The sequence below is a fragment of the Dendronephthya gigantea genome, unplaced genomic scaffold (assembly GCF_004324835.1).
Source record: "Dendronephthya gigantea isolate DGI-Jeju-01 unplaced genomic scaffold, DenGig_1.0 000050F, whole genome shotgun sequence".
In the NCBI taxonomy this organism is placed as follows: Eukaryota; Metazoa; Cnidaria; class Anthozoa; order Malacalcyonacea; family Nephtheidae; genus Dendronephthya; species Dendronephthya gigantea.
The window spans coordinates 1,397,162-1,411,897 of record NW_021163060.1 but is presented as its reverse complement, the minus strand read 5'-3'; the positions used below and the strand labels follow the sequence as shown (position 1 = coordinate 1,411,897).

The window sequence follows — 14,736 nt, the reverse complement described above, 5'->3', positions numbered from 1 at the left end:
GTAACCAGGTATGGTAAGTTATTTTGTCGAGGTACACCACATACAATCTTCGAACGAAGGAAATAAGGGTAATTTCAACATGGAAATTTTTGGGTAAATTTTATTATCACTAATAGTAGGTAATACAAGAATACAGCAATGAAGAGAAGAGTCAGTCTACATGTTTTATGGTAAACTATCAAACGTTCTTATGAAGAGAAGAGTCAGTCTACATGTTTTATGCTAAACTATCAAACGTTCTTATGAATTGTTTAATGAAAAATATTCTAGCCTAAATATCTAAACTGAAGTTAACGATGTCGTGTTCGGTGTAGTCAAGTTCAAGTGTGGATCTTCACCGTGGGGTCCACTTGACCAAAGTGTATATTATCTTCTGCTCTTTTGACAGATCAAGGGATGACAACGAGATCCTGACTTGCCCAATGAAATTACGTTTGCGACGAGACGTGAATTTGGACTTGTGATTCTTGACAGCGACATCGAGGGTGCAATCTCTCAGCTCTTGCAACGAGGTAATATACTCAAACTTCTCTCCATACACAGGGTTAAGGGTGCCCTCCTTGGGCGCGGTCTCACGGCGGGACTTCTTAGAACGATCTGGTAATAGATACATTCTGACATAGGGACTGGTCTTTCCTTTTGATTCTCTGGCAGGAAGATCATGTGCAGCGATCACTGTTATTTCCAAGCAATTTCGTACATGACTGTAGCTCAGAGATAACTCAAGCTTGCCGTAGTTAGCAAGGTTGTCTCTAGATCCACCACCACTGCTGATGTCATACATACTTCCTCTGGGAGATGAGCTGGTTGACAGACGATCTTCCTCAAATGGTGACATCTCTTCCATAGAATCATTGACCATCACCTTGGGAGTTGTAGGAGAGGGAACATCTGAGACAGATGAGCGCTCAGAATACTTTACAGTACGCTTTCTCACACCGCCTGAAATCTCTTTTGCACCAGGGACCAATGCACGTAAGGTGAACTTGCATGCAAGACTTCCTTTACCACCGGAGTCAGTGAGGTTGAATTCCTTCTCCAGAACCATATCATTTGCTTCAGCTACTGTCATCACAGGAACAAGTACTGAACCAATCTTCTTTGTCCCTTTGCTTTCAATAACTTCTATCTTGATTGAGGCTTTTGTGTGATTCTTTACAAGAAACCTTAGAGCTTGTTTCCAGTCGATGTTTTGCGTCTCTGCATTCGGGCCAACATGGTAGGTTTCTTTTTCCATGTCTTCAATGGTAACTTTACAGAACACTGCAGGGATATCTTTGGATTTCAAGGGATTGGGTAGGTTCTTCCCTTGTTTTATCTTTACCATCAGGAGTGCACTTGACAGAGATGAGCCAACTGGCTTGAGGTCGGCAGCTTTGGAACTTAGCTTACACCAAGTCAGGTTAAGGTGGACCACGCCGCTTTTCACACCATCCAAAGGTAACCACAGATCTCTGCTACCATGCTGTGCTACGGAGGTTATATCAACTTCAAGTGTCCCCATTTTGCAATCTTTTGATGTCTTCTCTTCATCAAACATCTCCATTGTAATTTCCTGGCCTTCGTCATTATCAACATATGCTTCATAGACTTCATTCCAAACAGGTTTAAGTGTGTTCTTACAGGTTTTTGTACGAAATTTCTGAGCACCAACTTCTAAGATAATATAAGGATCTGCAGCACCTCCTTTTAATGCGGAATCCATTTTTACCAACTCTTTTGCTTCAATTAAGTTCATTCGGACAACACCTTCAGGTATTGGGTAACGTAGGTCGCTATCGTCAGCAACCAGTTCCGGTGACATTGGAACAACAATACGATTGGGAAGAACCATGATTGAGCAGATGACATCTTCGGCAACACTTCGGAGTTTGCTTTTCAATCCAGGAATATCAAGAACGTTCAGAAGGTTGATCAGATCAAACTTGATTTTTGGTCGATTTAGGAAGAAGACTGTGAGACCACCAATAGGATTTGGTTCTCCAACAAATGGCTTGAAAATCACTCGCAACACTCCACGGAGTTGGATGTCTGATACACCCATGTTAACAGATTTTACACAGAGCTTAATTTTTGCATCACCTTCATAGAGAAGATCTAGATCAAGAATGAATTCATCTGGAGCATCTTCAGGGGCGTAGCTGTTGATACCAGTGATTTTTGGAGCAACTTGACCAAAAGAGATTGTCTCAAAGGTAAGGCTACTCAGTGATGAGGGTAAGCTTGCCTGCATGGCAGGTTCTACATTTTCCTTTAAGATCTTTTTAACCATTGCACCAATGTACGGCCACATATGATGGATCATGTTATTCATCCAAACAACACGTTCTGAACTTTCAACAAACACCCAAGAAGGAAGGTTTTCCATCTTTACACCAGCAACATTGACTGATTTCTGAATACGTTTACGTCGGAGCCTCTTCTCCCTGTTTTCAAAATCCCACCAGACAAATACCAGAAGCCCCATGGCAATCCATGCAGAACTGAAATTATATTTGCCTGCAAACCAAATACCAAGTGAGAGGCCAACGTATTGGCCTAGCTTAGGAAAATTGATATAACTTATATATCTCCGCCATATCGGTTTATTTTCAAGTTTCTTTGCTAATCTAGCTTGCTGTGGCTTCATGTTCACCTGTGAAATATGGAACGTAAATTCACGAGTAAGACAGACATCGTTACATATTCATATACTGGAGACGAAAAAACATAAAAAACTGACTACCTTTTCAGGATCAGACGATTACTGTAATAGCCTTGAAATCTTGTATTTCCAACCAAAATATTGCTTCAAAGTTCAGGAATTTATAACTTGACCACAAATAAATCTGAACAACAAATCATGCATACATATGTATGATCAATCATCTGAATCATGTTCTATATAGTACGCTAGAAGATGAAGAAACAGATAACAACAGTAATGTTAATAAATCTTCTAGACTTTACCTTGTTTGAGCTAGCAAATCGAAACTCGGTTGTCTGCAACGCAAAAGATTGAGATGCAAAAACGGTTTGATATTACATGTACATATTTAACAAGAGTATGCTTTGATAATTTCACCGCACCTCGGCTTTTGTAAAAAGCTCCAATCAAAACACTTGATTATTGCTCTTTGACCTTGCAGAATTAACTGGAAAAATCATTGAGTACTATCATTGACAATATCATTGACAATCATTGACATAAAGTGGTATTCAATGACCAAACCTTAAAGGAATTTTACTGAGGATATTTTATATGTGCGATATTCTCTGAGATTCGCACACATGCAGAGAAGTTTCAATAAATTTTAAGACCACATTGTAATATAATATTTAACCCAAAATATTTATTAATTTTTAACCCAAACATATTATATCGGGAATTATACAATCTCTGTGGAGCCTTGCTGTCTGCATAGTGAGATTTTTAACATTAAAAACATTTCTTTTTCATCTTTTCTTTTCACATAAATCTAAACTCTTTCACAGCTTTCCTTTGGTATCACCATCCAGTAAACGACTAGAGAGTAGAGATCAATGGCGCGGGTATTTTATGCATATTGAAGGTGAAACAATGGTTGGATTTTGCACAAAATCTTGAAATTTTGTTAAAGATATCGTTACCTTTTATGCTATATCGTATTCTTTCTTCACTCCGTGTTAGATCGATATCTGTTATATTTAATGTTGGTTTATAACGGAGGTGTATAGGTTCGTCAAACGGAGCTATATTTTATGCAAATGTCTGCTTTACTTTTCGCTTGTCAATTTATTTGACAATTGCGTTTTGTTGTCTGGATCTGCTGTTAATATTTCATGGACACCAGTGATCCAATAGCATGGTTTCAACAAAAAGTGAGTATTTTAAAGTTGTTTATCATGTTGATAGCAATCAAAGTTGGAAATAAACACAAGAACTTGTGTGTTTAGTCAGTTTAGACCTGATCCAATGATCCAAAATTACGACTCCAAAATACACTTTTCTCTTGAATTTCGATGTCATTACTTTCAGTGCAATGCTGCTGATATGTTATAGTTTTATTATATTTTTTGTTGCATTAACTCTCTTTATGTTTAAAAATGAATATGTCAACATGTGTTGTATTAAAAATATTTACTTCATTAAAACAATAAGTTCATTCTGAGTTGCAACTCTTTAGATTGGCCGATATGATAAAGCATTATGGGAAAGAACCATTGAACAAAAAGAAATTAAAGTTCTAGAGGTATGTCTGTATTCGTCTGTATACATATGAAAGAGTCTTTATAGTAAGTATTGGTGTTTAAGAATATAAATAATTTGATTAGCTCTTGTGAAGAAGTCGACAAACCCATGTCATGACAATATACTTCCTGATTTGGTAAAAACATGGAAATGAAATAAAATATTAAAGTTGTACATGTTATGCATAGTATTAAAAAATGAATTATTATTCATTAAAATAATCAATATCTTTCAATTGTTAAATAAAACATTTAAAGTTTTCCAAACTTAATTTAAAAAGTTTAATTAAAAGATAGGAATTTCTCAATTTTAAATTTTAGGACCTCAACTGTGCTCCAAGGAAGTCTGGCAATGTGAAACCAGAACTTATTGATATAGATCTTATAAGAGGTTCGTACTGAACAATGTTAATATAAGACCCAAAAGTAATATTAATTAATATAAGACCCAGAAGTAATAATAATTAATATAAGACCCAGTAGTAATATTAATTAATATAAGACCCAGAATTACTAGTCACTTGAACATATTTAATTTGATACATTCCGGGCAATATTTGCCCTAAAATTGTCATGTTAATGTTTCTTCTGTTTGTTTATTAGGTTCAACGTTCTCTAAAGCTAAGCCAGTTCATGGTTGGTTTGCAGTTTTGAGAAAAGGTCTTCTTCATGTTTGTTTCTATCCTCTCTACTACAAATGGTATGTAATCAACTTCTTACCAATCTATCCCTGATGACCACCCTCTAACCATCACATGTTATCCCTTATTAGGTGGAGAAATGTCATTCCATTTCCAATATGGATTTTCTTTCTTCTTCTCTACACCACGCAGCTTCTTGCATTTGTTATTTACACAAGCTATTCTGAAGAAATGAAGGTTGGTCATGAACACATAGTAATCATGTCAGTCATTTTTTTCACCTCAAAAATTATTTGGATCCTTTTCATCTCTTTATAGTTTGTCTACCCCACAGAAGCATTTGGACCAGTTTTGGTAAGAAGAAATTAAGTTGTATTTAATTAATGTAATCATTGTACGTTAATTCATTTCCCAAGAAACTCTAATTATATAATTATATAACTTTAATTATTTAATTATATCACTCTAATTATATAATTATATCACTCTAATTATTTAATTATATTTCAGATCATGGTGGTTTTAGGTATTCTTCATACTCAAGTTGTGTCAACCACAGTTTCAAATGTTGATGGTATCTCCTTACGATCTGGTAGGCAAAGGTTAGTGAAGTAATGAGATATCTTTATTTTACTTTAGAACAGTTTAGAACTGATAGAGTTATCTAGTATAAGTGAAATTATTCTGATTAGAAAATTTTGTTTCAGAAAGTCACGACGTAAGAAATCCAAACCGCGCAATCATCTGAACAGTTCCGTTGAAGATCTTGTGCAGGAAAGACGAAATGGAGTGAGGAAGCGCATCAGAAAGAAGCCAAGTGCTGAAAATGTGAAGAAAGTGACAAACCTTAACCGTAAGCGATGCCTCATTGGCTGCGCAAGTAGAGCCAATGAAATTTCATGTAACAGCGGTTATTTCAGGTGATGAGAATGATCTTTTGTCATATTGCAGGTTCATCACAAGCAGCTGAACTGAGCGCCACTGACCAGAGCGATGACGAAGGTGAACGAGATGACGTACATCCAGAGAAGTCTCAAAGCGAGGGGACTGAAGCCGAACGGTCTGAGAGGACTGAGGAAGAGTTCTTTGAGAACAATGGATCAAGTTCCTCGACCTCTTCCTACAGTGATAATGAATCAGTGAAATCGAATTTTGATGAAGAAGATCCGTTTAAATGGGATAAAGTAAGAAAATCAGACCAGCTTTACTAGTTACTTTACCTAGAAACAGACTAGAAAACATCCATCAAGTGAATTGGATCAGAGAAAGTTGGATCGTGTAAACAGATCTTTATGATGTAGGAATTCATTTGGTAGTTGGAGGCTTCGCATTATTGAAGATCCAGAAAGCCAAAACTTAACAACTTCTAACATCTTCTAAGACCGCTTCCTCGGTTCCCTTTAATATAGAATGGAATTCTGAATGGAGTGACGGGTGGAGCTCCTACTGGAGAAATGGGTACGAATAACAGTAATTAGAATAGCAATTAGAATAGTAATTAGAATAGTAATTAGAATTTTATTAGAACAGACGACATTGTCGAGTGTTCAGTTAGTAATTACAGTTCGTTATTGTGATTGTAGTTAGCGCGTCAATATGGGAAGGTCGTCAATGTAAAAGAGTTGAACTAACGTTGCTGGACATGAGCTCAGCAATTATCAATAAAATGGTAAGAATTTTGTTTTGAAAATGATGAGTTTCTAATAATGGTTATGTAACTCACAGTCAGTTGAAAAGCATCCTTTTCTAATTAGGTACGTGTTAACAAGATATAGTTGTTAATTTCAAGTGATATTACTGTGCATAGTTTAACTGGCAATTGAGAGGTCTCGCAGTCTATAATGATATGCTTTTAATGTGTTTTTTTTATCCTTTTTGTTAAGAACGCGTTTAAAGCAAGCTCTGGTTATCTTCAGTTGGCTCTGGTGGTGTCCGTCTGTGTCGCCTTCACACCATCCTTATTTCGTCTTTACGAAAGTGATGTAAGTAGAAATAAAATAGTCACAACGTGAGTTAACAAACTTTAGGTATTGTATAGTGTTTACACACTAGAAAATCTAACATTTTTTGTCGAATATTTTTGCTAAAAGTTATAATTTCAACCTTTCTTCTCTGTCCATTGTAGGAGCAAACAAAATGGACATCAAGACATGGTTTGTATCAAATCTATCTTCGATGTTTTGGCTCCGAGCTCAAGTAAGAATCAAGATATTTTACTGATCAGAGGTCGGTTCTACTGGCTGCTTAGCTGTTAGTGAAACTAACCATCAGCGTATTACAACCTTTGTTTGCTAGAAGTTCTTTAGTGATCTGGATGAGCCTCATTCAAAGCGGAAGTTCAAGTTTTTGTTTTTTCTTTCTCCTCTGCGTCGCTGAGAGGACATTACGACAGGTACGAGTTTTTTTTCTAAATATTTTTTTAAATTTCATTTTCTGCAATCAGAGTATTTTGAACAAGAATCATACAGTATATCTCTAACTCTCGTAACTCTCATATTATCACATTACCTCTTTTCAGCGTCTTTTATGTGCTAAGTTATTCGGCACCATTACTTCATCACGACGAGCTCGGCGTCATGGTCTACCTCACTTTCGATTACATAAAGTAAAGAATATTAAAATGTGGCTGTGTCTACGATCAATGTTGAAGGTGCGTTCAACTTCACACTACATAGATAGCTCCATCAGTTCTAAACTGTTCTTCCTAGAAATCCAGTATGGATCATCTCTTATTGATCCAGTGTTATCTGTGAAATTTTATCTTCAACCTAAAAATACGAAATCGAAACAGTGGTGTAACATTTGTTTCTTCTTTTCTTCCAGAGACGAGGTCCTCAGCGTTCTGTTGGTGTTATTATTTCCTCCACTTTTCTCTTAGGAATATGTTTAGTTGTCATAACCTGCGTCCAGGTGAGCATTTCTTTACGTTATTACTCAATTAACTTTGAATTATTTTTCCTTAATATATTAATACTGAACGTCTGATTTTTGCAGCTTTTGAAAGGAACAGAGAAAGAAAGATTTCTATCAAAATTATTCAACGTTGAAGTATTTATTTGGTAATAATACTGTTAGTTTTTACCTTAGATTTATAGGGAAGAATAGTTGAGCAATGATAGAGCTATTAAGGTTTCCTCCTGTAGTAACACTGGATCAATAAGAGATGATCCTGACTGGACCTCTATAGGAAGAACAGTTTAGAACTGGTTATAAAGTCATATAGTTTTGAATGAACTAAGTCAAGTGTTTGTTGGGATCAGATCAAACTACATATTTCTTACCTTCCTACAGGTCTCTTGTATTGTGGATCTATCAATTACGATTCGTCACGTTAGGTTCGAAGATCAACAGAAAATTTCTTAATAATACCGTCTTGATGACAGAACAGTTGAATCTTTACTTACAAATGGAGAAAAATCCAGCGAAGAAGGATGATCTTATGATTGCAAATAATGTATTAAAACTTGCCACAAAACTGCTTAAGGTGAGATTCAAGGCCTAGTTCGACCTTGTATCTGCCTTTCATTCTTGATTTGTTGAATACACAGAAGAAGAAAAAAGAAGACAAAGAAGAGGAAAGCGCCATAGAACAATCTTTTTGTAACCAGATATAACTTCAATCTGATTTCAAATTTTTATAGGATTTAGAAAGTCCATACAAGATATCAGGCTTGGCAACGAATCCATTATTATATAATATTACAAGAGTTGTTGTGCTTTCTTTGATATCTGGCGTTATGTCTGATTTACTGGGCTTTCGGTTGAAGGTGAGTAACGTAGATTGTATAATTTTACCTTTGTCATGTGAGAAGAGTGCTTCCATGCAGGTTGACTCTACCAAACACAGTGGTTAGTACATGTGTTAGTCCATGTGTTAGTCCAGGTTTAATTTCTGCAATATGCATGCAGTTGTCTGATTATTATTGCATGATTGAATAAAATATTTCTGTTGCAGGTATGGAAGATTAAAGCGTGATGGTTAGTGGTTAGAAATATATATGTTCATTTGTAAATAAGAGAAAAGCAAGATAATATATCAGATAAAGGTATCGTGAGCCTTCTTTGCACTTTTTTTCTATCTAATAAATATTGCTTATTTAAACTTAATCTATAAAAAGTTAGGAGTGGCAAAAGCTATTCGCAAAGACTAGGAAATATTTATGATTTCATAGTTCTAGGGCGACTAATGTTCAAGTAATTGGTTAGGTTATGTTATGAATTGATTAATTTTCGCTTTGTTAAGAAGCAGGTTATCTTTGAATTAAATTACTTTGTTGAAAGAAATTTGATTAAGTTGAAATATATACACTTTAATCATTTTAATTTTGGTATAATTTTGTTGAAACAATAAGTTAATATTCTTTCATAACCAAGTTATGAGTTGGTTAATTACGGCAGACGTGATGTTGTGTTAATGGTGGTGTAGTGAACGAGAGTTAAATTTCTAATATAGTTGCATGAAGTTTGTTTGAAATCGAGGGAAAACATCACTCACAGAAACATAGCGGGTTAATCATGATTTATTTATCAGCAAATACTGTAGCAGTGTGTGTGACCAATAACAGCACATTTACTTTATGTTATACTGTATGCATCAGGCATATATTACTACTTCTAAAATATTAAACCTAATGTCCTTAAATAATTCCGCAGATATGTTAAACCCAGTCTCCTCACGAGTCTCCAAATAACTCGTTGAACTTTGCATTCAATGAACTGAGGTAATCTCCTTTATCTTTTCCTTGATTGTGACCTAGAGCGGTGCCGAAGGTGAAGGGAGCTCTCTTTGAGTTAAGCTCTCGTTTCTCTTCACTGCCGGCCAGTGACATATACGCTCTTTCCAAATCGTTCATGTATTCTGCGACATCTTGCAAGCTTCTCTTCAAATTTTTTATTTCCCGTTTGCCACCAAAAATCTTCTTGAAAGCCTCGTCTCTTTGTTGGCTGTTTTTGTTGTTCCCGCCAGTGCCGTGTCCCAGAGCTGTGCCAAACGATACGCCTCGTCTTGATATTTCATCTCGTTTCTGGAAATCTCCATCTAATTCACCCTCGTCCTTATAATCTAAAAATCAACACAAAAGTAAAACACAAACTATTAGGAAATTAAGCGAAGTAAGAAATGCTATATTTCATATCTCTTCCAAAATAATATTGAGTAGATCTTTGTATTCAATAGCGTCCTTATGCCTCGTTGAAACCCCGAAGAAAGATAAGCCCCAAGTCAAGTAATACAAAACGTAGCTCCGAAGGTTCCTGCAATCAGCCAAAACACTAGCTTGCTTGGGATTCTTTTTCGATCACCCTAGCTTGTCAATTCCCGGAATTGGATAATTGCAAGCAAGCAAACCATGAAGTAAATTGAATCAGGAGGATTAAAGTTCTTATAATAGCTGTTATGACTAGCCACTGATGATTCTTTATTGATAGGAGAAATTAAATCAAATATTCATATGTATTTACCTTCCAATATAGCAGGAAGTGCTAGCGCTGATAAGCAAAAGTTTGCCAAAAACACGACAAATAAATGTGAAACTTTCATGTTGTAATCTAAACGAAGCAAAAAAAAGAAAATTAACGTATAATATTGATACACACTGCAGGTCCTAGGCCATAATGAGTGGGTGATAAATATGAAGTACATTTATTAGTAATGTCTTGGTTAGGAAATAACACCTCTAAACTATGCTAATTATATTATTAGTGCGATAAATTTTCTTGATACTAAATATTGTATTATTTTAACTCTTGTTTTTTTTATAAAACTCAAAATCTAAAAGTGTGTTTGGAATGACATCGTCGTTATAGAGTTGGTTAAGGAAGTTGGCGTGTATGTATGTGTGTGTGTCATGTGTGGTATTTGGAAAAAAATCGACTGTATTTGCGTGTTTACGTGAAATATAATCGCACTAATTTGAGGTTACCGTTAACCGCGGCTTAAAATGAGAGATTGAAGGAAATTATTTCGATGTAATCTTTGAGATCTTTATAAATCATTTATATTTGCCTCATGCACACGTTGTCCGAGCTTAAACAATATCGTTCGTAAAACCATTTTTCTTGCGAAGCGATCTTATTCTATTGTTTTTTATACAAAAGAAAAATTACGCTTCCCTATAGAGAAATAGCTTGTGGCGCACCAGTTTAAACGCAACATGATGATGTTGATTTTCGATCATTTGCGGATCTTTTTCAGTCCTGTGCGGATCTCAGGAAATTCCAAACATTTTGTCATCTTTTATTAAATAATTTAGAAGCTAATTTTCCCCCGAATATTTTCCTAATACTCCAGGTACAACGCACACAAATGCAGAGACGAAATTGATAAACTCCACCTTTACGAAGATTCATCTTTTGAACAAGTTCTATTCTTACGTTTTCCTAACCTACCATTTCTAAATGTAGAAATCTTAGACGTCTGTTGCACATCCCTGCGACAGCTTTACTTCACTCGGCAAAATAACTTAAGTTGTTATATTATGTACTAAGTTCTGACCTTCTCCTGACCGTGATTTACAACAGAGGAGACTCCCGTTGAGAAATATAAGAAATGAGATTCTTTATAATTCTCATGTCAATGCTGTGTTGACCTCATTATACAGTGAAGAACATTAGAAATCCAACTTACCTAAGTTGTTGAAGATGTCTCAGGTGTGTGTGCTCTGAAGATCTGTCTACCAGGAGGTTTAGCGTTCTCTGTCAATTCATTTCGATCCTCGGTTTAATTTAATCCCTGGGTCAACAATGCATTGATCTTATCTCATCCACAATTATTTTTTTCCCAACGCCCTCGCAATTCTTTCCAAGGGCAACTCGTGTCGCAAAATAGCATTATGATATATAATCTTGCATAATATTTGTCGATATTTTTTTATTTGATTTTTCCTGATGATTAACAAATACTCGCAAGGGTGTTTATCTTTTTCTTATATTCACGTTACTATCATAACTGCGTTGTTTTGCTTAGGATTGCAAATGTTTGCAAAGTTTCCAGGGGGGAGCCTAAATTGTAAACCTCGTTTTCTAACTAACTTTATATTCAATCTATAACTGATTGCTACTTGCCATACGGTAGACCGTTCGATTTCAATTTTTAGACCGTTGCTGACTGCAATTCAGCATTGACATGGCTTGAACCGAAAAAAAACAGATTGGAACTGATAGAAACATTCATGCAGTAGACGTATGATTAATTAAGTTTCCTCCTGTAGTAACACTAGATCCATAAGAGATGATCCTTACTAGACCTTTAGGAAGAACAGTTTAGAACTGATAGAGTTATCCAGTATAAATAAAGTTAGTTTAGTTTAGGTTTCCTCCTGTAGTAACACTAGATCCATAAGAGATGATCCTTACTGGACCTCTAGGAAGAACAGTTTAAAACTGATAGAGCTATCCAATTTAAATTAAATAAATTAAGTTAGTTTATGTAGTTTAATTTAGGTTTCCTCCTGTAGTGACACTGGATCATTAAAAGATTATCCTTACTGGATCTCAGGGAAGAACAGTTTAAATTGAACCTCTAGGAAGAACAGTGTAGCGCTATCCAGGCATAAACGAAGTTAGCTGGAACTTAAGGAAAAGAACCGTTTTTAGTTTAATGATTGTTTTCACGCCCTTTCCCCCCGGAGTAAGTGCATGCATCACGGCTGTTATAATTAGCCAAATCTCCGCCATGATCTTAAATATCCTATATTGTGATATATACCTAAGCTTGTTATGTTTTATGTAGGAACATTGCGTCTTTTGTGCGTAATTGGCGTTCCATAACTTCGTCCACTCGATTTCTAATTTTACTGATTGCAATTTTCACATTCTAATTCGGGTTCTATTTTTTTATTTGCATTCTAATTCCATTAGTGTCACCTTAGTCACCATTATAGTGTATTCTCCATGATTTTATCTTGTAATGATCAGTTATGAATTCATCCAATATGAATTCGTTCTAATAGACAATATGGCCAATACGAGCTATTGTATAAACTGATTATTATCTTTCAAGATCTGGGACACCTGCTTTGTATAGAGAACATTCATATAGACAATACTTATTAATTATTTGTGACTGCCAAGTCCAGACAAGATGATGTTTAAAAGATAATCTCTAATTGTATATTTCCCTCGGGTTGAAAAATATCGTGATGCTAAACAATATATAAAGACAAATTCGTGATGAATTCTCATGTTTAAATATAGAACTGACGGATGTTTTGTAAAGTTTATACGTAAGTTAAAATTTCGTTAATTTAGAAACCGATGTCAAATAATTACTTTTTTTTAACAATCTATTCATTAAGGCTGGGTTTACATAATCAAACTTTGTTTGATCTCAGTGGGTAATTTTACATACTTTCATCAGAATTTTCTAAACTTGGTTTTCAGAAAGCAATTTCTGAAAAAAACTTTCCTTAACCTTCGTCCTTACCTTGTTTTTTTATCTTTAAGATTTGTGTTATTTTAAATTTGCAATTTGATACAGGAGTAATTTTGAACCAGGTTAGGTAAATAGGAAGCAGTTGAACAATTGGAACACGTGTAAAATTTGCAAACAAAAAAATATACATATATACCTTCAATTCTATCATTTATAACTAACCTAAATTTAAAATACAGTTTATGCTTCTGTCATTGAAAAAGTACGTACAGTATTGATAACTCGTATCATTGTCAGGATGCGTCATGCCTGCCACGCCATTCAACTCCTGTTGTTGATATTAGACTACTGAATGTCATTCAATGCTTGGTTACATAATCCAGAATCACCGTAACTGAGAAACTGCTTCACCTCTTTTTGTGGCAAACGTTTATACGCCGTGCATGTATGTGTTAGCTGACTAAGTGTGATGTTTTTAAATTAGAATATTACAGCTAGTGTACTGTGTATAATCTATCTGATTCATGTTAGAGACGGATGCATGAGCATTCTTCTGGATTGCATTAGATAAACTGTTAAAAAAGATCAAATTTGTTTGAAATAACTATAGGAAGCAGCATAAAATATTTAGAATATACACAAGAAACTTCTCGTTTTTTCGACCTGGGGGCTTTTGTCTGGAGAGTTTGTGAGATAAAAACCCTGAGATGGAAACTTCCAGACAAGATTTTCGTCAATTTTTCAGGATGTTATTGTACCAATCCTGTTTGATGAGAAATTGGATAAAGTCCTGTTCGTGTTGGTGATTCCAAGGCTATGTACATACGAGCGTCGTTTTCCAGTGATTTTTAAAAGCGTTTTCGTCTAAAGCACATTGACTCGTTGTTTCCACTGTGGATGTTTAATTAGCATGATAAATGTTGAATTTGCTCCAATCTCTATCGAAATTCATGGTGCATGTTTGCTTGTAATAAAAAATAAACAAAAAAAGGCTCGAGACGTTACTGTGTAAACATAAGCCTTACATGGGCCATTCAAAGATGCTCTGTGTCTAACATGAATCAGAGATTGTCCTATTCTGTACTATATTCACTACTATAAGGCGTGACGTCATTTGACGTATATTCCGTGGTATACTCTGACGTCAGAAATTCTTCATCTTCTGGATCAGTCTTCCAGTTCCCACGTGGGGGAATGGTGTCTAGTTTCTTGTTCAGGAGATACAACAAGACAATAAGTACAGCGATGAATAAAAGAAAAACATCTGAAATAAATAGAAATAAGAGCTTTGTAAGAAATCTAAAATAGTTCTTCCGATATTGTGCCCTCTTATTGTCAGGTATCGAGTCCAAAATGGAGATACAAGTCTAAATTTTTTTATTTTATTTCTAGTTAATGGCAGAATTAAATAAAAGTAGTAAGCGCATTCATTGAAATCACTGTAAACTTTAATTTGAAACCAAACTGGCGGCAATTTCCAGAAAACCAGGACGAAGTAACATGGTAAAGCCCCAA

General features: G+C 35.2%; 3 protein-coding genes across 3 annotated transcripts; 1 reads left to right on the top strand and 2 right to left on the bottom strand.

Annotated features, from left to right (window-relative positions):
* Positions 1 to 94: 94 nt before the first annotated feature.
* LOC114528580 (extended synaptotagmin-3-like) lies at positions 95 to 3,058 on the bottom strand. The gene is made up of 3 exons (XM_028550247.1): positions 2,950 to 3,058; positions 2,726 to 2,828; positions 95 to 2,635 (listed from the first exon to the last, which is right to left on the bottom strand). Exon 3 carries the CDS (start codon positions 2,627 to 2,629, stop codon positions 335 to 337), a length of 2,295 nt encoding a protein of 764 aa, XP_028406048.1. The 5' UTR covers positions 2,630 to 2,635; positions 2,726 to 2,828; positions 2,950 to 3,058; the 3' UTR covers positions 95 to 334.
* A 334-nt stretch (positions 3,059 to 3,392) lies between these two features.
* On the top strand, positions 3,393 to 9,310 carry LOC114528528 (putative homeodomain transcription factor 1). The gene is made up of 20 exons (XM_028550187.1): positions 3,393 to 3,840; positions 4,146 to 4,211; positions 4,531 to 4,600; positions 4,813 to 4,909; positions 4,982 to 5,087; positions 5,169 to 5,204; positions 5,361 to 5,452; positions 5,558 to 5,703; positions 5,802 to 6,034; positions 6,260 to 6,308; positions 6,434 to 6,519; positions 6,734 to 6,832; positions 6,976 to 7,046; positions 7,146 to 7,242; positions 7,369 to 7,500; positions 7,674 to 7,760; positions 7,845 to 7,909; positions 8,142 to 8,334; positions 8,492 to 8,617; positions 8,806 to 9,310. Exons 1-20 carry the CDS (start codon positions 3,802 to 3,804, stop codon positions 8,824 to 8,826), a joined length of 1,911 nt encoding a protein of 636 aa, XP_028405988.1. The 5' UTR covers positions 3,393 to 3,801; the 3' UTR covers positions 8,827 to 9,310.
* Positions 9,311 to 9,352: 42 nt separating this feature from the next.
* LOC114528535 lies at positions 9,353 to 11,617 on the bottom strand. Its single transcript, XM_028550195.1, has 3 exons — positions 11,476 to 11,617; positions 10,311 to 10,397; positions 9,353 to 9,912 (listed from the first exon to the last, which is right to left on the bottom strand). The coding sequence occupies exons 2-3, from the start codon at positions 10,387 to 10,389 to the stop codon at positions 9,524 to 9,526; spliced, it is 468 nt and encodes a 155-aa protein (XP_028405996.1). The 5' UTR covers positions 10,390 to 10,397; positions 11,476 to 11,617; the 3' UTR covers positions 9,353 to 9,523.
* Positions 11,618 to 14,736: the final 3,119 nt, after the last annotated feature.

What these genes read in the sequence shown, in the direction of transcription:
- LOC114528528 (XM_028550187.1), top strand. Translation starts at nt 3,802, where the DNA reads ATGGACACCAGTGATCCAATAGCATGGTTTCAACAAAAA. An exon ending in TGTTTTGGCTCCGAGCTCAA is followed by an intron (nt 7,047 to 7,145) that starts GTAAGAATCAAG and finishes TTTGTTTGCTAG; the next exon opens with AAGTTCTTTAGTGATCTGGA. An exon ending in TACTGGGCTTTCGGTTGAAG is followed by an intron (nt 8,618 to 8,805) that starts GTGAGTAACGTA and finishes TTTCTGTTGCAG; the next exon opens with GTATGGAAGATTAAAGCGTG.
- LOC114528535 (XM_028550195.1), bottom strand. Translation starts at nt 10,389, where the DNA reads ATGAAAGTTTCACATTTATTTGTCGTGTTTTTGGCAAACTTTTGCTTA. An exon ending in ACTTCCTGCTATATTGGAAG is followed by an intron (nt 9,913 to 10,310) that starts GTAAATACATAT and finishes GTTGATTTTTAG; the next exon opens with ATTATAAGGACGAGGGTGAA.
- LOC114528580 (XM_028550247.1), bottom strand. Translation starts at nt 2,629, where the DNA reads ATGAAGCCACAGCAAGCTAGATTAGCAAAGAAACTTGAAAATAAACCG.